Source organism: Trematomus bernacchii, unplaced genomic scaffold (genome assembly GCF_902827165.1).
Source record: "Trematomus bernacchii unplaced genomic scaffold, fTreBer1.1, whole genome shotgun sequence".
NCBI classification, from domain to species: domain Eukaryota; kingdom Metazoa; phylum Chordata; class Actinopteri; order Perciformes; family Nototheniidae; genus Trematomus; species Trematomus bernacchii.
The window spans coordinates 4,605,405-4,628,529 of NW_022987573.1; the positions used below are offsets into that span (position 1 = coordinate 4,605,405).

A 23,125-nucleotide genomic window follows, 5' to 3' on the forward strand; every position below is an offset into this window, starting at 1 on the left:
TTCAAAACCCATCATAAAGGGCGACACAGCAAGCGAGAAAATTGCTTCCTGTCATTTTTTTTTTTAATCTACTGCATCTCTCATAGGGAAATATCCAACAGCACCACTTTGTGTCACTAACATGGCAGAGACCGGTTAAAGAGGAAGTGTAGGGCTAGTTATTCAAGAAAAAATAAGAACTAGAAATGATAATGAAGACAATTCACTGAGAGGTGAACATTACCATCAGCTATGTACCCTTCTACACTTCCTTCCTCCTTATTCTGAGGCTCTGGCCACACCATCTTCAAACACAACCTTCATTTTGAATACACATCTTTGAAGGTTAGTGACTGCTTTTTGCACTGTTGAAATTATATTGCGACCACAAACATGAACAGACTCGCAAGGTGAAAACAATACCAGCGTCAATGTCACGGTTGGAATAAGATACAAATGTGATGTTTGGTTATTCATAATGCAATGCTATTTCAATTCATAACATAATCCGGGACCTTGTATTTTCCTCGTCTCTCAGTCTAATCTGCTCTAGCTACTTCTTTACATTAGCAGAGGCAGACAGAGAGCATGCTTTATCTGCAGCTCAGTCTCATCTGAGCGGGGAAACCTGACTCTCACCAGCTTCCCATTCATCCACGGTTCAGCCTCATTTTCCCAGCAGTACATCGCGTTAACCCCGGGCTCATCATGTGATCCAGCCCAGTGCTGCTCTCAGATATCAACCTGTAGACTCAGCAGGTCCCTGAGAAAGAATCCAGACTGTGCAGACAATGCACTCAGACATCCATGTGTTTGAAAGGTAATTCATATTTAAAGAAACACTGTCTACACACACATATTATACAATACACAATACGTCGTAGCTCTTGGATCAAATGTTGAGAGTTATAAGCAGAGTATAGGAAAATGGTGGACACATGGTCTTCATAATAAAGGAGAATTACAATGATACAAACTAATTAGGGTCATTCATTTTCCATCTTGATAATATGAAAGCCATTCAATTGGTTCAAGTGACTTGTTATGCAAATTCAATACAATACAGCTTTATTTATAAAGCACTTTAAAACCTCCAGACCAAAGTACTGTACAGTCAAATAAACAAACATACAAAAACTCACACAGCACAGCTCACACACCATAAAACAAGTACAAGTAAAAAACAATATACCTTGTACAAAATACCTGTTACTAGTATACATTCCATTTATTGAGTATTTTCCCATGTTCCATGCAGTAGCAGGTCACCCTAAATACATTTTAGCCATCCTCTTTATATTGCAGAGAGGACATTTGGTAGTTTGGGCTATCTTTGTGGCTCAGCAGTCTATAATAATTATAATGGGATATTATTCTGTAATTGTTCCCCTGAGCGAAATTCAATTCATTTTATCCCCTCAGCCCTGAGTAGGGAGGTGAGAGCAGTGACAGCGCCTCGGGGGCTATGGGGGGATTTAGTGTCCTGCTCCTGAATACTTTTTAGGGGGTTTGTTGGAACAGGCGACTGAACCTGCGAACTGAACTCTTCTGTTCAGGGTCAGTTTCCCTAATGATTTCAGCCCACGGTTTCACACGCTCTCCTCCCAGTATTTCACTCCCACTCACCCGCAGCTGTATTTCTGATAAGTGGGAGAAAAACACAATTTGTGGATAATGTACCAATAAACTCAGCGTGCTTCCTGGAGTTGATTTTCGGTAACATTTTGATTGCAGGGACGGTCAGGATTTTACCTATACTCTTGTTTTTCCGGCATAAATCAATTCCATTCATTTTCTCTCCCTCTCAGGGGCCTAAGCAAGTCCCAGCATGCATTGGATGAAAGGTAGAGAAACATTGGAAGAGTTGCCAGTTTATCACAGGCCTCTGATCAGTGATTTGCATAAATCAATTGGTACACAGTTTAATAAATCAGAGGGGGGATATTATTCATCTGCGTAGTGCTATCTAACATTTTCATTACTTTGATCTTATCTGAGTGTATTTGTGTAATGCAAACAACTGTGATCACCACAGTAAAGGCAGTTCTGTACATTAGACTGCTGGTCAGCAGCCAGACATTACATACTGGACGATCAATTAATTGAAATAACAACACCGCAGTCAAAAGCAGATCTTAATTCAAAGCTGCTTGTGAAACTTAAACAGGCTTATTCATTATGAATTGTTTGTCACTGCTACCTTAATGCTGTGCTTAGATGCTGCACAGGCAAAAGCAACACAACGGCCAAGTGGGGCTAGCTATACTTTCACCAAGTTGTTGTTGCTTAAGCACTCATTGACGTTGTTATGTTGTTAAATAGAAATTAGAACTGGCTAACGGCTAAAACATGGCTTATGGCATTTCTTAGACTGAATAAAACAGGCTGACAGGGTGAGATTTGTAAACGTTCCAACGCGTCATTGAAGCACTGAAAAAAGCACAACTTTCATTTGTAGCACTCAAGTGTTGGGCTTCAGTTTGTTGCTTCATGTCAATAAGCCTGTTGCCTTTTCATTGACTTAGTTTAAAAAATAATTTGTTGCCAGAGTAAGAAGCAGTTGATGCTGATATTTGTATATTATTGAAATGGACTCATTCTCAAGGCTGCAGTGATCAACATTGAACAAAATTACTGTAGCAGCAACACCAGTGTAATTTAAGATCTATGTATTTCTGTTGTGATGTTCTCCAGCTGCGAAGTTTGATTGTTTGTGCAAGCACTGCCACTCACGGCATCCCAATAAAAATGCTATTTATATACCTTCACCTTCCCCAAAATGCCCACCTGGGTGTATTTTGTTTTGCTTTTGCACTACGTTTCAGCAAGCACAATGTGCTGCATTGGCCACAGAGCCAGGGAATTTTTAATGTTTATGGCAGCCTCGTCCGTCCCACGGGGGTCCAATGAGAAGGAATATTAGTGTTCTGAGCTATTAGGAGAGCAGAGACTGCGACTGACAATGAAAAACACCAGAGAGGAGGCTCGCAGTCTCCTCAGCAACGGATATTTTTAGAGGTGGTTTTTTAGACGTGGCTCAGATGTTAACAGTGGTATAGGATGAGTGTTGTGGACAGAAACACAGCTCATGAAGTTTTCAGCAGTATCTGCGGCAAAAAGGACGACTCCCTGTATCAGTAGATATGACTTTGCCCTTCAATTATGTACACATAATGTATTGTGGGTTTGGCACTGGCTTAACGTGGCGATAAATTAATGTGTGTATTAATTGTTTGCTTTGTGAGACCTAAATCACTACCCAGGTACTCAGAATAGTTTTACACACACCACTGATTGTTAATCTGCATGATTTTCAGGTAATTTTGATAAATAACTATAATTAATCAACATCAAAAACACACAAGGGCTGCTTACAGGTCCTTCAAATGTGTAATTAATTGCTTTATAATTGACTTTCTATAGGCTACTAAGAAGTATTAGGTGAGAAATGGTCTGATGAGGAGTGGTGTGCAGACATGAAGAGGATTCTGCCTAATTACATCCTGTCTAATGGCAAATTGGAAGTGTTTTATTGAAAATATGTTACATCTTTAAGAGACTTGTTCAAATAATTATAAAATATGTAATGGGCATAACCTATAATTACTAAGACAAATTGAAAGCCACTTAGGTTGTATAAAGAACGTCTGCATAGCTAACTCAACGTGTGGAAGATATTTGAAAAAGCACAGATCAAATACTATTATGTATTTTAGGTATGTGTGTGTGTACTGTGTGTGTGTGTGTGTGTGTGTGTGTGTGTGTGTGTGTGTGTGTGTGTGTGTGTGTGTGTGTGTGTGTGTGTGAACTGTATGTATATGTATGCATGTTTGTTTATTGACAAGAATAAAGGTGTGACATTGTGACATAAATGGGGGGGAATTTAAGAGTATGCTTCAAATAGAAAAAGAGAAATTCATATTTGCTGCAGGTAGGGATGAGAGTCTTGTTTCGTAGCTGCTTCCTGTCACGGAGTTTGAATCGGGGTCCTCGATTCAAGGACCGTGTCTTTGCCCATCCTCTACTTAGAGAGCAAAGGATGGACAGGTGCATGGATGAATGGCTAGTGTTAGCAATAAAACAAATTGTGGTGTACCATACAACTAACAGAGTAACAACACTGGGCCCGTGGAGGGTCTTGTTCAGTGTGCATCAACTCCCCCAGGCTGGGCTCTTATCCCCCCCGCTCCTCCTCCTGCTCTTCCCTCTGCTGCTGGTGATGTGAGAAGAGAAGGAAAGCAAGGGATGAGTGCTCTGCTTCTACACAGCAGATGTTGGGGGAATGTGGGACTGAAGTATCAGCGAGGCAAAGACATAGAATCTAATGATTGATAGAGTCTCCGAGAGCAGAGAGCTGCTGCTGCTAAATTTCCCATGTGCCTCTCTGGGTAGTGTAGGTGTAATGACACAGAGAGGCAGACAAATAAACCTCTGCTTCAGTTTAAATAAAGCCTCAACAATCTGAAGCATGTGGTTTGTAGAAAAGGACACACTAAGAAATGCTTTACTTGTATACTTTAACCTGTTGTTTAGTTTTAAAAAAATTCACCAGATGTTAAAACATACTTTAGTAAGTGCAATACAATAAGGAGAACATGAGAACATCATGAACTTGTGATAAAAGTGAGTGCGTTGCGCAGTAGGTCACCATTGTCAGTAGGTGCATACTTTATGTAAATAATTCATGTGTTAAGATGTTATTGTTTTTTATGGTGTATATGTAGTATGTAGGATTTTCATCTTCTGTTGAACTGCAGGACGGAGCCCAGAACACATATTCTTACGGGAACATTAAAGTATATTGTGTTTTGTTGTATCATATCGAAATGATGCCTCCAATGTCAATTAAAAGAGTAAATACATGTATCATACAAAGTTGAATGTTCATAATCAAGACACCTATATAAAGTGTTATGCTCTTCCATTAAACTTACTTATCTCCAGCTTAATATATCACCCTCAGGTCAAACTTAAAAAACATGTACCATTTCTTAAGTATGACATGTTGCAATAGTTCTGAGTTAACTAGGATATTAAAGTTGGGTTTAAGGGACGGGAAAAACAAGTAAATAAAAGGTTGGATGCTGCTGGAATGGAAAGAGTATTGCCTGATTGCAGCAGGAAACAGCCCCAACAGCAAGACATGGACCAGCACACACAAAGGAATGAGACTTTTCCTCCAGTGAAGGAACTGCTGATCCATTAACCAGCCGACTGAATGTATCAGGCAAAACTGTGACATGCATCACTTCAGGAAACCTACACACGCGTCTATTCTGAAGGAAATAAAATACAGCCACAGTGAAATAGCGAAAGCACGGGTTTGAAGAGAAAGAAAACATCATTAAATTCCTCCACAATCAGAACAATGTTGTATGCTACTGACTGAAGCCTTCGCTGACTTAACAGGAAGTGACTTCTTGCACCCATGAGCCCTACACCATTGTTCATTTAATGGCATCCTCTAGTACTCTTTACTCATATTTCCAGTTTCTTAACCCATTAGTATCTGTGCTGGGGCAGGCATTGTTGATGGTGTGAGTGTGGCTGCCATGGACTGAACTATGGGTATTATTCTGCATTGATTGTTCATTGGGCTGGCTTTGTACCGGGTCACGAAAGGGAAATTCATTAGCATGCGCATTCTCTCTGTGGCATTTTGGCAGGGCGACAAAACAGTTATCCTGAAATGTTGCATTGGGAATTAAAAAGCCTTTGCTTGTTGGTAACCAGGGGACGTCCTCTGCTGCTTTTAACTTCTCGTTCAATACCATTTCTAAAAGGCTGAGGGCTCTGTTTAAACTAATCTGTGGGGAATTACTGTAGATATTGTTCTGGCTGCTGCCTAACAAGCTTAACTAAACTAAGCAATGTGGAAAATACTGTAAGTTATGTGTTTGCGCAATTTAATTAGAAATGTAAGTAATTTGTTTCATGTTTCTCAAGGTTCAAGGTTCTTTATTTGTCAAACGAACATAGCTACAGTGTAGTTATGTCGATGAAAACAGGCTTCAACAGTGCAACACAAAACACAGATAAACAGAAAAATATTGTGCAAGTAAATAGTAAATACAAGAAGAAAAATAGTTTAAGAAAGTGAAATAGTGAAATAGTGCAATAAGAGTCTATGCAAGTCATTGAAATATGATATATTAGGTAAATACATAAATATTTTTTAAGTAGCAGCCAGATGAATATTGTGGATGTTGTTTCAACAGTTCAGGTGTTTAACAGTCTTATGGCCTGTGGGATGAAACTGTCCCAGAGTCTGGTGGTTTTAGTCCGGATGCTGTGGTAGCGCCTGCCAGACGGCAGCAGACAGAACAGTTTCTTCTCTGTTTCTCTCGTAAAAATAGCTCAGTCTTCAGGCAGACCATGGTTTTTACTTTGACCTAAATGAAATAACCCGTGTAATAAGAAAAATGACTCTGAACAAATGGAACCAGTTTTCAATTACACAATTTATGTACTTTCAAATGCTACCAAATTCCCCTGGTCTGCCTGGCAGGACCATAAACAGAATTGATGGGTCTTCACGTCTCAAAGTTGCCCCTTGTGGTCCAGGGAAAGATTTCTTTTAATACCTTGCATTTCTCTTGCTCTGAAATATTGCACCTGTGTAGATATCATAAAAAAGTCCAGAGAACTGGAAAAGATTTGTGCGGGTTAAAAGAAAGAAGAAGAAAAATCCAACGTATATTTCTTAGTGATCCAGAGTTTGACGAAAGACACACAGGAATCTGCAGCATTAATATGCATTTGATAATATGTCAGCTAATGAGATCCGTTCAGATGATTTAAAGAAGATAAGGTCGTTGTTTTTTATCTTGAATCTTCTTTTGTCTCCCAATTAGGTGGTCTGTGCATTTCTCAGTCTGTGAAAATACCCCGAGAACCGAGACCTGGAGAGTTTGACAAGATCATTCGCCGGCTGAGTGAGAACCCTAACGCCAGAGTGGTCATTATCTTTGCCAACGAGGACGACATCCGGTGAGTATCTTCCCTGCTTTCAGTTATATAACTTTTAACTATCTAAACCACTGCTAGATACTCCCTTTATAACATTTACATCACACTTTTTGTTCGATAAGTTGTGAGGAAACATTAGGGGAGAGCTGTTTAAGAGTTTTCAAAAATCGGCTAATGTCTCTTGTGATAAATGTTAAGAAATGTTTTTACCAGAGGCTGAATTTGCAGCCAGCATTAGAATGTCACAAATGTCTCTTGTGTGCATAAAGGAATTAAATAGCATTTTCCTTGTGAAAAGTCTATTTAATCTCTGCTGCTACTTGAGTTAAAATGGCAAATATTATTATATTTGGCTGTAATTACATTTTCTAAAGTGTTGTCTCCTAGGATGTTGTAACAGGTAGATAGTAGACAAATTGTAGCCCTGTGAAATAAGATCACAGTAGAGAAACTGTACATTTCTGAGGACTTCTTTACTTGAGGATTTTCCATTTCATGCTACCTTAAAAAGTGTACCTTTGGATGGAAACAGTGCATTATTAAGCCATTTATTTGACAGAGCAGGTTAAGTTAACATAAAACACATTTATCAAACGGTGATTCTACTGAGACTTTATAAGTGAGGGGTTAACTGCACTCCAAGGTCATGTTTGAGGTCATCTGATATCATCAGTCCACTCTCTTGTTCTTTCCAACTGAAAGCTCTGACATTTAGTCTGGTGTCCCTATCTATTCTGACCATACTATTATGAACGTACATTAACAGTGACTCAGCATTCCTTGTGGGGACACAAATGTATCAATTAAAATGAATTCTCTAATATTAAGACTGCATTAAGAACTAGTTAATTAGCTGTAGGCTGAATCAACACACACAGCTCTGTTGTGGCTTTGCACGGGAAATGTTTCCTGGCAACCAGTTAGTAGGCCAGTGTATTCCTGGTGGAAGTGGGCAGTGATTTGGGGCGGTCTCTTGATGATGTCCAGGGCAGAAGCCCCAGTGCTCATTGCCTTAATCCAGTCCTGATAAGGGGTAATAGTGTGGATATATAGTAATTACAGAAAGCCAGGGGGATTTCAGGGCTGCATGCCTGCTTTATCCTTGAACCCAGTCAGTGAGAGCTGGCAGCAGCTTATTAAGAATCCAAAACTGTCTACACAGAAAGTATGAGCTGTTTGGAGGGAGCCCTATAGTGTTGAACTAAATAGAAATATACCTCCTCATCTCAGCCTCTTAAACAAAGGAAAATGAGTGCTTTGTTTTTATAATCTCTGGTAGATTGGTTTGTCCTTGGTTGTTATTGAGAAAACAACACGGCTTCATATAATTAAATAGGAGTACATTTAATTAAATAATCTTGTACTGTGCACTTCAATCACGTAAACATTAAAAACCCTGATTACTTCATGATAAAACATAATGTATGTCTCATTCACATAAGCACAATTGTACTCACATTTAAGAACTTTTAGGGTATTTTTTTTTAATCCAACTTAAACTCATACTCGGCAACAAGTCATAACAAACAGACCACTGGATCAAGCTTAAGGTAAAGACAAACGTTATATATATTGAGTCCTTTCCATAATGTTGTCGGACACTTATTTGGACAATCTGAGCCTGTCAGCGGCAACAAATAAGCACTTATAGCAGACATAAGTTGCCGTGAGGAATTGCATGGAGTGATTACATTGCAGTCTGTTTAGCTGCTGCCATCTTTTGCATTCTCGCACCAATTTCAGATAACTGTTGTCCCTTTTAGTCGCTAAGATACAAAAACATGAGGAAATACAGTAGGTCTCGGGTTTATCTTTATTGTGAGTTGGAAAGTGAATATGAGCTGTTGAAGTTGACGGAAACATGCCCATCCACAACCTCAGACAGCACCTTCACTGTTCACTTATCAGCCCGTCGAGTCATGTCTCTGTTATGTAATCTCCTGACAGTAAGAAAATCTATGTTTCTCTTTTTTCCTACATGGAGAACATAATTACATCTCAAGACATGCTCATTTCACTAGATTTCTGGAGCCAAGACTCAGAGAAAAATCATTACCAATCAAACAAATGTCCCTGTGGTGATAAAACTAAGGTTATAAGACATAAAGTTAATTAGATTACTCTTTGTGCATCCACATAGGATTATTACTAGAAATATGTAGCAGGCATATCTTTTATATTCGGTAAGGCATCCTTCCTAATACAACTGCAACACTGAGGGATGTTAAGACTGCATGTTCAATGTTCAAAAAGATGTTTAAAATACAGTAAGATGCTTAACGTGATTTTTTCTTGGTTCCAGCATCTTTGGGAAAATACGAGGGGTGGTAATGCTTTCCCGTCTAGGTGGCTGTGTTTAAATTTTATGTTGCTGTGCTCAAGCTTTCCTGATATATTGTCGCTCCGCTGCTACAGTCGAGCTCGCCTGCAGTTTTTTTTTACAGCTCCCCAAACTTATTTCCATTGGCAACAAGCCTGGACAAATGTGGCAGGGGTGTCATTCTGCCACAGTAAGGAAGAAATACTTCGCACTGGGAATGCAAAGTGTGTCTGTAGTGGCTTTACAATTCTACTTGTGCCTCAATGCAACTTTGGCAAGACTCAGAATAGAAAACTCTAGTTATGGGATAACCTATATGACACCGCACTTATTCATAATGATGCATTTAAAGAGCCTTTTGACATTGCATCTTCTTTTTAATACTGAAATGCACGAAAGCCTTTTAAACTCAACATTAAATGTGACTATTAAACGTTACTGTTCTCATGTGTCTCTCAAAGGCGGCTCCTCCAAGCAGCGAAAAAGGCGAATCAAACCGGCCATTTCATCTGGGTAGGTTCAGACAGCTGGGGCTCCAAAATCTCCCCCATATTGAACCAGGAAGAGATGGCAGAAGGAGCCGTCACTATCCTCCCCAAACGGCAGTCCATAAAAGGTATCCATTACTCAAACGCTAACAATACTTCTGCCATGCTTCTGCCTCTTGTCTGCTTATTGTAGTGTATGTTGGTTTCCAATGAACACATTTCTTTACATACATCATTTGTATTGAGAGATTATTTATGTATTGATGTATTTTATTGTTTTCTACCACTTACAACCAAACTCGCTAAATGTAGATCCCAATCGCTACTTCCTAAATGTTCACATACATTGAATTAATATTGTACCGTATCAGTGAATATTCTCCTTACGCTACTATTAGAGCTACTGATTCCAAATAATGTTGGTAAAGAGTTGGTAAAGTGTAACAGAATATGATATAATGAAGTTATTTGAAAACAACCTATCCATAGCAGATTGTATTTTTTGTTTCATGCCATTAAAAGTTTACATACTCTCTTAAGGCCCTTGGAAAATTCTGCAGAACATTTAGAAGAAAACATGTTTACAATGTCAAAGAAAAGTCAAGCGCAGTCAAATGATAATGTATCTTTGGATGTCTTTCAAAGACATGACTTCATTTGAACAGTTCCACTGTTAAGCTAACAGCAAACCAAACTGAATTTGCATTGCTAATATTTTTTGATTGCAGAGCTTCTGTTCTCACTGGGCTTTGAGTAAATACTTGGCTCATTTGAAATCATCACCAAAGATATCCACCAGGACCCAGGCCCAAAACAGTTTACATTTCGCTTAGCATATTCAGATGTAAAACGTGATGAATTAAATTCTAACAGCCTCTCATTTCTTTCAGGTTTCGATCGCTACTTCATCAGCCGAACATTAGAGAATAATAGAAGGAACATCTGGTTTGCAGAGTTCTGGGAAAATAACTTCCAATGCAAGCTCAGCCGGCACGCCGTGAAGAAAGGATCTGGCATCAAGAAATGCACAAGTGAGTCTACACTTAATAGCAGAGAAGGCACTCGGTCAATGGAAAGCACTCAATCAATGACCAAGTATATCGATCGGGTCTGCTGTGAATACATCATGTGTGTGTAGATGGTATGCTGGGTGGATGTATTTGTCATCAGGGAGAAAATAATCACGCTCCTCTAATTTAGGTTAAATCTAATGGGTTTAGATAAGTGAATGGGAATCTCTAAGTTTCTCCCAGAGAAATTAATGTTCCTATTACTCGTCTGTTGGCTACTTCAATTTGCAGTGGTCGACAATAGCAATCACAAAACTATGCCGCCACATACGCTCAAAACATAATCAATAGTAAATCCAATCAGGCCATTAGAAACAAGCTTTCAGGTCGGTAAAATCAGTACACTCTCCAGGCCCGTCTCATCCCAGTGTGCAGAGCAACGCTGCATCTCAAGTAGTCACGGCTGACAGATTTAAAGCTTGCACCCGTAAAGTTTCCAGGCAATACATTCCTATATGTTCGGTGGAGAATCTCACAACACACACAACAAATACTCTCTAGAAGCTGGCTGTCTTCTGCTTTTGAGAGTGAGAGTGGATTGTCTTGAAGGCTTGCACCTGTCTTTCATTGGCATGGACTTTTTAACTAACGCTGCCCTTAAGTCAAGTCCACATAAATTGCGTGCTGCTTACAGACACATAATATACGCATCATTTTAAACAATGTCAGGTGGAAGATACTGCCAGTAAACAAAGTGCCAGTGTGATAGTGCTTAGAAGAATGTCTATGCTTTTAAATCTCCAAGAGAGGGATGATATGTCATGTTCATTTATCTTTGAAAAGAAAGCAGAAAACTCCCACACACTGTCACTTACTGCTGGAATGTTTACATGTTTCAATTGTGTTTTGGCTTTTACAACTTTTATTGTATAAAAAAGAAAGCATAGTCCCATAAATAAACACATAGAAATACCCTTAAATATCTAACACAGAACTAGAAGTCGGTTTAGTACACATTACATTACTTTTAAATAGCAGCCTATATTGATGTAAGATACAGGAAATGTTCCCATCCCAGTTCAAGAGTTTATTAGATACATATCAACTGCATTTTCTGAAATAGTCTTCACTGTCAACTTGTTTTGAAGATAATGTGGTACTTTGATATTGTAAATGTTGCTTTCTGATCCACTGGACAATGCAAACTCATTATTATAGGACACAAACTAAATTGTTACAACAGATTAACAATCAAGGATAACAAAATGACCAGAGATTTAATAGTCACCTGCAAAATCAATCTACACGTTTTAGATTTAAGGAGAACACGTGATCAGTTGTCATGGTGGATGCTCTTGCTTTAAATTGCTGTAGGCTCTGTTCTTCCTCTCCTCAGAGGCACAGTAAACATCTGCAAGAGGAACAATCATTTCAGTCAGAGCCTTTTGCAAGAACCATGACGATCCTCCCCATTGTTCATTTTGTAAGCACCATTATTTAATGTCCCCACTTCTGCTGCTTGTTAGCCACTTGAATTCTTCATTGTATAGACCATGCATTACTCTTCAAGTAATAAGTTGCAAGCATATGATAGGATACATCTTAAAATATGATCTGTTGTTTTAAAATAACCTACAATGTCAGCAGTATTTTTAACAACACACTTAATAATGAGGAACGAATTATGTTTATCTGTGTAAAGCTTTAATCAACAACCAGTGATTGGAGAATTACATTCTTAAAGTACTTACATGATTTTATGGGCATGGAATTATCCTATTTGTGTAGTATCAAAGCTTTTAATCGCACACAGCAAGGCATGGCAACAGATTTATTTTCAGGTGATTTTCCAGCACTGAAAGGGACTGAGAACAACACTGTGCAGATGTATAATTCAGGTGCTACTGCTTTTTGTATCTGCTGCCCCAGAGGCCACAATTCACTTTGTAGCTTCAGATGTACAATGTAACCCCAAAATCATTTTACTGCTTTGTCTGAAGGGTGCAGCAAAAATACTACCCGAGGATCTGAGCAGGTCATAACCTCATAGTTTATTTCTCTACATGTGATCAAATAGACACACTGTACTGCATTATACAGAGGAACAACTCTCAGTGTTAAGCAATACAATTCAACAACACCACACACTACTTCCAAAATGTCAATCAAGTTGAATCGTCACTTCTTTAGAACAGTTACAACGACAATTGAACATTATAACCTGCATGAAGTGAGGCTGTATTATAGGACTCTGTTATTTGAAATTGAAACTCAGTACAAGCTAAGTGCATAAAGTCAGTTTTCTGGTAACATGTGTAGTTGAGATTGCTGTAGTGTGAACACGCAACAACAAAAAGGTGTATTCAGTAGAGTGTAGATCGGCAACAGGGGCAAGGTGGAGGCAATTTGTTTTCACCACCCTCCCAAAAACGTGGAAGACTAACCTATAAATCGAACTTTCGTTACTTTATTTGTATCATCTATAGTTGTCAGATGTTAAAGGCATATTTAAAAACATTATTGGGGTAGCAAATATCTATAGTTTTTTTGCTAGCCCTTAATTCACACTAATAGATAAACGATGAATTATTTATTACAATCCACATCTGTATGGATTAACTGCTATCTCTTAGTGTTCTATATTTAATTGATGTAAAGCATTTATAATCATTGGGCATGCTCCATTATTTTAAAGCTTTCCATCAGTATCGAAGAAACAACGTGGTTTTGGATTGTACAGAATATGCGGGTGACTGGAAACTCATGATTACAGGTTCCAATTACATGTGAGGTAAATATGAAAAACGCACAGAAATTGAACGGAATTATTTGCCGAGTTGAATCCAATCTTAGATCAGATGTGTGTACATCATACTATAGGTTACGCTGTTGAACCATAAAACATGATCCTGTTCATTAAGAGCACAACGAATGTGAATAGTCAGACAAAGTGAGACAAATTGGTAATAAAAGAAACATTGTGCACATTATCAAGGCATGAGATTCACCCCTCCAATCCCAGTTGCATCGGACAGAAATAAGCAGGGCTGAAACATCAGCATAAGTACTTACTGGTGTTAGTCCTCAAATCCTCATGTTGAAAGTGCTACAGCCATAATGACAGAAGATGTTGAGTGTTTTTCCTTTGTGCATCCTAAAATATGCAACATACATGAAAGTAAACAGAGCAGAGCAAACTGCCAACAGCCATATCATGCAGCACCTCCTATAATTAATGTCTTCTGTGTTTCGGGGCTGGAGGCAAAGATGAAAGCTCTGCAGGAGCTCTGCCTTTTGTTGGCGTGGATTCAGCAAATATCGAGGTTTAACATTTGAATGAAGCAAACTGACTTGAGTCACTGTGTTGCTCTGAATCCCTGCAGTCATGAGTCATCACGGATACCAGACACAAACACATGCCTCCACAGTTGTCCATTGCTCACTGAAGACATGAAGGACGCCACCTGCAACCCAGCAATAATCTCTCACTTCTTCGATTCGCTCAAGCTGAATCCCAACCGTCGAGCTTTAAGTAAAGATAGTAGAACACAGAGATGTTCTATTAACTGTGGAGAAACAATGATTAACCTGCAGTAGCTTAGAGTACTTTGAATGATATCAATGTATAAAACACATCCTATTGTTAAACCAATTTCCCATTTTAGACATTTCATAAAGGGCATTTAAATGATTTAAACTAGTTGGCTATCCATAGCATGCAGCAGCAACATTTAGTTTACTTCTTATGAGCAACTGTGTCTTTTTTAAGCAAATGAGGATGGTTTGTAATGGTTTTCTACCAATGTTTCCAAGCACCTCACTAAAGCCATATTAGGAGATCATTTAAATTATTCTAGGGACTTGCAGACAGATGGTCCAGTGCTACAATATTATATGTTTTCTGATCCAATTTAACAACAATTTCAGTTCAGTAATAAAATGTAGAAATAACCGTGTTACGTGAGACAATTTGAATGAGCTCAAAAATGCAAAAATAAAAAAGAACAATGACTAAACTGGAGATATAGAAGGAGGTATGGAATTAAATCCGACAGAAGATTTTGTATTATATTATTGAATATGCATGGCAAGAGTTACTAATAATGATTACTTTCATGCTTGATTAATCAGCTTATTATCTTCTTAAATAATTTATTAACTGTTTGATAAATTAAGGACATTGTTCAAATCCATTCATCTATCATGTGTAATTGCCAAAGTTCGCCCCCGAGAGGCAGAATACACTCTGAACTGCCAGGCAATCACAGGGCCATTCACACTTTCAGAGTCAGCAATGAACCTGAGTTCTTTGCACTGTGTGAATAATCTGGATAAAACCCACACTGACTGCTTGCGAGTGGGTTTGAACTCAGAACCACCTGAAGATAAAAAGCAACAGTACGAACGACTGCGCTGACTATGTATATCCCAATTTTCTATAATTGAGAAGTGAGTGACCCCCAATGTCAAAATGAACTCGCTTCCAAGAAAGTAGCATCTCGTCTGTTGTGTCCTTTAAGCAAATTGGTTGGACAGATAGCCTATTATTCTGAGCCTCACAAAGAAAATAATCAGCGTTTATAGAAAATGAAAAATGTTGCCCCATCTACTTCGAATGAAAAGGATGCTCAAAACAAACGATGTGCCTCCATTCAAAATGTTATTTTGGGCAAGAGCGAACTGTGTGACCTGGGACTTTATGGATCATTGTGTTATTTCAGAATCTCAAGGTTTGCCATGATAAAAACTCCTAGAACACCGATAAAATAAAAAACAGTTGCAAGGTTTCATCTTCATTCACATCAATACTTGCTTTGCACTGCTGACTAACCTTCTGCAGCACATCTCAAGTTACTGTCCCTTGTCTGCATCCATCATGGGAAGGAGCCATGTTGGAGAGGAATACACTCTTTAACATACAGTGCATGTCTACAGGGGGGGGGTTTGGTCTTTCTTTAGGTTCTGTAGAAGGGTGATATCTGCTAAAACTAAACATCAAAGGAGATACTTCATTAAAGATTTCTTTAACCAAGGCAACATCAAAATGAGTGTCATATTTCTGCACAAATAAAGAAGACAAAGCATACACCTGTCGGAAAAATAGTTAATAAATTATGTATCTAATTATATTTAGAAAATAATATAGTTTGGGGTTTCCAAACTTTGACGTAAGGACTGGTTTGGGTTGTATGTCACCAGGCTCAATGTCTTTTGAAGTGTGTACTCAATACACATTTAAATAATCTGCTTTTAGTCATCATTTGTATGTATTACTTTCATTGTTTTCCCATTACTTGATAGTGTAATTTGAAATCAATACACTGGACACTTTCACCTGCACTATATGAGGTCATAATCTATACAAAAGCATAACATGCACATATTGCTTGTTAAAGTCAAAAGTCAAAAATATTGGGAAGCAGTGTTCTTTTTAGCTAAATGTTTTTTTTAAAAGTGATGGAAACTTTATACAGAAACGTTTGGCTTTTAGCTGCTTGTGCAAACCTCTGAGGCATCTTGCCATCAATATGTCAAATTACTTTGTGTTTGAAAAAGAGAGACATAACAATGAGTGTGACAGCCATAGGAAAAGACAGACTGAATATCCATGCTTCACTTTGTCTGTAGCATAAATTCACTGAGTAACTGGCGGTATCCAAGCTGCTTAAACATTCAGAGCTTTGTCACTGATGGTAAATTGCCACTTCTCAGCGAGTAAAGACTGTGCGAGTATCTACAGTAGATAATAACAACAAGACAAACGAAAACTATTCATCTGTTAAAAGCTAGCACTTGTTAAAATGAAGTGTCTCTGTTGAGATAAGAAATGGTTTCCACAGAGATCTTACAATGTGTGCAAACCAAACGTGATTTCACTATCATCTGCTTTTTGTTATCTGATCATGATGCACTGTTTACCTCCCCTTGTGTTGTTCCTGTCTTGTAAACAAACCTATGAAATACACCTTAGAAAAGAGCACAAATAAGTTGTCTAGCATGCAAGCCATCCTTTATTGAAAGCAAAGCCACAAAGGACTGAAATACTGCTCCTCTGATGACAGTAAGCTGATTATTTAAATTATACGTTTATGTGTAATTACACAATATCAGAGCCGCAGCAATAAAAACCTTTCAGTAATTAAAGCGTGTAAAAGCACCGTGTGGCCAATTTTCACCAGAGAGCACACATTAGCACATCAAATTGAATATGGTCACTTTCCACTTTTCCGCATTATGTGTTATTGACATGAGCTATTCAGAATCACTCTTTCAAAAATCCTTCTTTGATTGTTGAGATGAAATTAGATGCAGCTCTAATGAAAATTACTCTATTCACTCCAAACTGAGTAGACTTTCAAAACAGGGGATTGAACTACTCTAAAAAAGCATTCACCTTAAAAGAGGGGACAAAATAAATATACCATTTACTGCACTGATACAAATGATCCTCTATTACAGAGCCTCAGTGTTTTTGGTTTAACTTCAATAATATTCACAATCACTGTCTTCAATGTTTCTGAATACAACATATATCATATTTCCAATGGAGATTTGTTGCAATGCTGTCATTCACATGCTTTTAAAACTGTGTCTCTCAAACTACTTGTTCTGTCACACTCTTGGAAATAACACTACACACAAATACAGGAAACCATATTGTAAGCCTTAATGGATTTGTTAAGAAATAGTGAAAATAAGCAGCCCTTTAGAATGAACGAAAAGCAGTGCAGTGATTGGTTGTAAACAAAAGATGGTTAAAGCGGTGAGTCTGCATTTAATCAGCCCCCCTCATCACAGCTGCACTATCTGGACAGTACAGATAACGGTATAGTAAAACAAAGCTAAACAAAAGGTTAGCTTCATCTATTATTTATAAAGTCAAAACTTGGATTTACACTCAGTTGTGTTAATACAGAACCAAATCTGCTGCAGTAATTAAAATGACGCATTCTAATACAACTGACTGATGCCCTTTACAGACATGTCATACATAACTTCATCTATCTGTGAAATTATAGATTTCTATTATTTACACGTGTCTTTTGACATTAACCCTCCTATTTCCTTCGTTTCCCCCCCTTACTTTGGTGTTCGCGGTCAAATTTGAGACAAAAACCGTTAATCATCACCAAATGTCATTTAACACCCTTTCAAACTGTAAATATTGTATCAGACTACTGGTATACATGAAAAACTGCAGTAAATATACAAAGAATAGACACCGAACATGTATTGCGTGTGCCAGGTGTGATCCATGTGGGGGGATGGGCACATAAGAGCAGGAAATGTGTCAAATTGTTCTGTGTGTGTGTGTGTGTTTGCATGTGCCAGGTGTGATCCATGTGGGGGGATGGGCACATAAGAGCGGGAAATGTGGTCAAATTGTTCTGTGTGTGTGTGTGTGTGTTTGCGTGTGTGTTTGTGTGTGCCACTGCCAGGTGTGATTCACATGGGGGGATTGGGCACATAAGGGGGGGGACACATCTAGAGTATGTGTGTGTGTGTGCGTGCGTGTGCATGTGCGTGTGCGTGTGCGTGTGCGTGTGTGTGTGTGTGTGTGTGTGATCTGATCCAGATGGTTACTAATTCCTTTTCTTTATGGCGGTCATTTTTGACCGGGAACACCATGGGTGTTACACAGTTGACTAAATCCTCCAAAATTCAACGAAAGTGGTGATCAGCAATTGCATATGTTCAAATGTCTACTGTGAAGGATATCATAAAGCCTTAATGCAATCGAATGTAAAACAAAAAAAGTTATGATTGATGAAAGTAGTAAATCGGTCAGATTTGACCCGAAGACAACAGGAGGGTTAAAGAGGCTCTATGCTTTTTTGGCGTTTCTCCCATTCCTGTAGTGTGTTGAACATTTGTGTGTGCATGTAAATGATCTGCAAAGGCTAAAATCCCAAAGTTCCCTCCAGAGCGAGTTTCTCTCCCACACACAAAATCCCAAAACAAACCTGAAAATGAGCATAATGTGTCCTCTTTGATGCAAGTTCAAATTGTTTTGATGGCTAATAGTGAGGCTGTTTCCTGTTCTCTCAGTCTGCTTCTCCGATGCATTTGGAAACAGATTATGTCGTTGGAGTCTTGATTAGGATCATTGTTGTGAGCGTGAGGGACATCTTCGCTTCTCAGTGAATCCACTGATATTTTGATAATGATAATGAATCAATGTCACGATCAAGGTTTTTATCGAGTTCATTTTACTCCCTTTTTAATAAAATGCGACAGTTCACATGCATTGAATGATAGGATATTAGGGTTAGTTTGATCACTTATTAGGCGCATTCACACCGCAGTACTTTTCCCACAAAGGTTCATGAGAACTTAGTTCATGAGAACTCTTTAGTTCTCATGAACTAAATACAGATCGCGTTAACACCGGAATAAGTTCCTGGGGGAGGATTAGGCAAATGAAGTCGCTGACGTCACTTCTTCTTCTTCTGCTTTGGGTTTACTGGCAGGCCGCAAACAACTTCACGGCGTATACTGCCACCCGAAGTTCAGTAGAAGCTGCTGGGACTCCCAGCAGCTTCTACTGAAGCCTTCCGAGTAAATCGCCAGAACGCCGACACTCCACCACTCCCATGTTTTCTTTTGTGTTGCCATAAGTTAGTCTCTCTGCGTTTGTGCGCTGAGCTAATGCTAATGCTAATAATGCTAATGCGAGGATAATCAAATGGCGGCTTCACAAAACTTTTTTGGAGTTTTACGGGGCGTGGTTTGCAATCCGCCCAGCCAATCAGAAATAGGAACCTTTTTCTCCCACGAAAGTACCTGCTCTCTAGCAGGGACGCAAAAGGGGGTAAAAAAGGTTCTGATGAACTAATTTTAGTTCCGGCTCTTTTTGGTGTGAACGCGACATTTCGGAACTATATCGGAACTAAAGTGGGCAAAGTACTGCGGTGTGAACGCGGCTATTGTAACATGCTGTGTGTAAGGCGTTATGCTGGACGTTGTTTTATCCATCCATGGATTTGAATCGAAAATCTGTCAGATTATTTTCAACTTCTTTTGCCTCAGTCACACCGCAAGGGAGAAAACAGCAGGGTGCATATTCAGACATGAGAACATGTTAAATTGCCCTTAGATCAACATACAGGTGCATGTTTTTCTACTTACACTACTTTAACAGATTGAAACTTAACTTAACTCAGTTCAAAGTTTCCTGCTGTCACTCTTTCTGCTCAACCTAACAGGGTATTGGCTAGAGAAAAAAAGCGTTACGCTGATAATTGAAACCTTGCTCCTTGTTAACACATTTTCAAAGTTTTAGAACAACCCCAGCTATGATTAATATACACCTGTCATAACTAATTACATTAATGCTGAAGAATGATCAGGCCTGTCTTGCTGTGTCTTCTACTCCCCCGCTAACCACTCCATCACGCCCTGCACTTGTGATGGATGTGAGGTGCCACGTGACTTTGTGGGGATAAACACTAAGAGTTCACATAAACAAGACCTGAGAGAGCTCCCGACCTTACTGAAGCGTTTTCCCAACTTATATGGAGAAATATTTGCTTAGAAAGTTTAACTAATTCTTCAGGATCTTTACATCATGATGCAGAGGAAGGCAAAGGCTGTTCTCTACTGCAAGTGAGACAAATGAGGATTCATGACAAAAAAATGTCTCATTTAATAATGTTATCAGTGATCGACAGACCATTATGACACAAGGTAGCACATTTCTGAGATTCTGTGACTTTTCGCCAATCTTTAAATAGATGAAATATTGTTAAAACAAATGATGGGTTCACAATTGAGTAATCAAGCCTGTTGAAAGGCTTTCATTTCCTTGATTTTAGCAATCACTGTTTATTTCTTGCATTTTTGACAGTGGATCAGTTGTATTGTTCTTTTACGTTCGTCATTCAAATTGAATATTCTAGTCTTGATTGTCTCTCATGATCACAATGACTAAGCCATCAAAATACATGATGGGAACTTTTATAAAGTAAACTCACTCAGCCATGTCCTGCAGTATTTAGGAATCTTTCAAGTATGTAAGGCAACGCAAAGCAAGTTTATCTATATAGCACCTTTCAACACATGGCAATTCAAAGCGCTTAACAAAAATGAAAGACATTAAGAAAATGGCATTTAAAAACAATCATTCAAAAGCAATGTATATTCATGAGTTGTAATATCTGTTTTTCTTTTAGACCATGAGCGGATCGGGAAGGACTCATCCTACGAACAAGAGGGGAAGGTTCAGTTTGTGATTGACGCGATCTATGCCATGGCTCATGCTCTACATAACATGCACAAAGACCTCTGCCCTGGGAAAGTCGGCCTTTGCTCAAAGATGGAATCCATCAACGGCACTCTGCTGCTCAAGTACATCCGCAACGTCAACTTCACAGGTAGGTACTCAGAATCCAACAAAGAACTGCATGCACGTACTGTATGTAAATTGGCAAGTACTCTGATAAATATACAGTATATGGTAGAATAAGAAATGGGTGTAACAAGCTTGGGTACACAATGGCCTCCAATTATCAGGCTACTGAATGTAAATTACTCCCAGCAAGTATAAGAGGCAGAGATCCGTAGGAGGGTGACAATCAGCAGCAGAACAGCGCGTTTTATCGTAGTTGATGATGTGCAGGAACGGTCCTTTGTGAGATTTCCCGCCTTATCTTGTCAGCATTGAATTGCCCACGCAAGAGATCTCCTGCTTGAAGTGCACTGGCTACGGATTTAAAATTGTACATAAATGAGAAGGGGGAAGAGAGTTACCGCACAGAGCCATCAAATACAGGCATAGATAGTTTCCCTTTCCCTGTGGCTGTTCTCTGTAGACTCAAAATACATGTTTTAGTGTTACTATCAAATACAGTGGGTTGTCTTTCTCGAGTCACACAAAAAAGCATCAGCTGAACACCTTCAAACTATTTAATGAGCCAAAGTTTCAACATGACTTCCTGTCTACCCTATGTTCATCTAGCTTCTGCAACTTAATGCAACCCCTTCTGAGCATTTCTTTATTCAGTTTTCATGTTGTAAGACAAATTGGCATTCACCACTAGAGATAGACCAATACATAAGGGAGGCTGTTTATTCATATTTATGGTAAATGGTGTATATACTGTATAGGCTGATTAGTAACAAGACATTGAAATACAGAAATTCCCAAACAAGGTTTGAAGCAATAATAGTTCGACCACCACAGAACACTGACGTCTTGATCTTTGAACTGTAAGATTTTTTGATGGCATCTGCATACAGTATATATTGTTATGTGACAATATATCCATATCAGAAATATTAACAAATCAATATTTACATCAGTATCTGCCTCAGCATACAGTTTAATTGAAGTTTGTGATTTTAATCCTGCTGTTATGAAAAGATGCCGCCAATGGACTCCTTTGTCTAACCATCATCTGTATTCTGCTGTTTTATCATAACAATGCAAAAGCCCTTTCTAGCATGAGTGTGCCATTGTAAGCAGAGAAAAGGCACCCTATTATGTACCATCCGTTGACCATTTCTTCAGGAAAATAACAACTTTAACATTTAAATACCAAACAAAAACTGAGTGGATTGCACTTATGCTCTTTTACAGTTTCTCTGTGTGTGTATAGTGCCTATAGGGTTTACATAGTATTACTAAAGTCTCCTTAGTTCATTTCTTTGTGGATTTTGTACAGCAGAAGCTTTGTAGTTTCATTGTAACTCTTAAGCTTAATATAGTAATACCTTGTTTTTATATTAGATTGCTGTTGTTTACAGTATAAACACATGAATACTTATGCAAATTAAACATTATCACAGCAAGTAAGATGCACATTGAATAGAATTCCTTTAATGACATTGCATGAGGTACAACAAAATAAAATACCAATGCTGACGGTGTATACACATACATATAAAAAGTAATAAAGATAAGAATAAAAAGAGAGATATATGAAATATATATAAAAATAATTTGTATTTTCTGTTCCCTCTAAAAAATAGTGAGATGCAAGGAATGTTTGCTATGCCTCTATAAGTAATACATATGGAAACAAATACGTACAAAGAAATATTAGACGCACTTGCGATGTAAACATATGGGCAATTTTTGATATAAGGTAAGAAACTTTCTAAACTTTAGTTAATTATAAGCTTATAGGTTCAAAGAAAGTATTTGTATAAGGAGGTCATGTAAGCAGCATGTGCTGGTTTCTTTTAAAATAACACAAATGTATGCAGACTCAGGTCAGCGTCAGCAGTTACAACTTGAGTTAATTATACGTCGGATCAGAAGAGGGTCAAAGTGTTCATGCAATCAAGCACGATCTAATGCGAGCAGTTTGACACAATCTCAAAGCCCCTCCACCCTCACAGATGATTATAGAGGAAAG

The 23,125-nt window shown here is 38.4% G+C and overlaps 1 protein-coding gene across 1 annotated transcript in view; it reads left to right on the forward strand.

Moving 5' to 3' along the window:
- The window catches only part of LOC117479355 (metabotropic glutamate receptor 4-like), a 123,525-nt gene that overhangs the window by 84,136 nt on the left and 16,264 nt on the right, over positions 1–23,125 (forward strand). The window contains exons 3-6 of the mRNA XM_034126284.1: positions 6,834–6,969; positions 9,730–9,884; positions 10,647–10,787; positions 20,939–21,139. Coding sequence (XP_033982175.1) covers positions 6,834–6,969; positions 9,730–9,884; positions 10,647–10,787; positions 20,939–21,139 — 633 coding nt within the window. The remainder of the gene's footprint in view (positions 1–6,833; positions 6,970–9,729; positions 9,885–10,646; positions 10,788–20,938; positions 21,140–23,125) is intronic.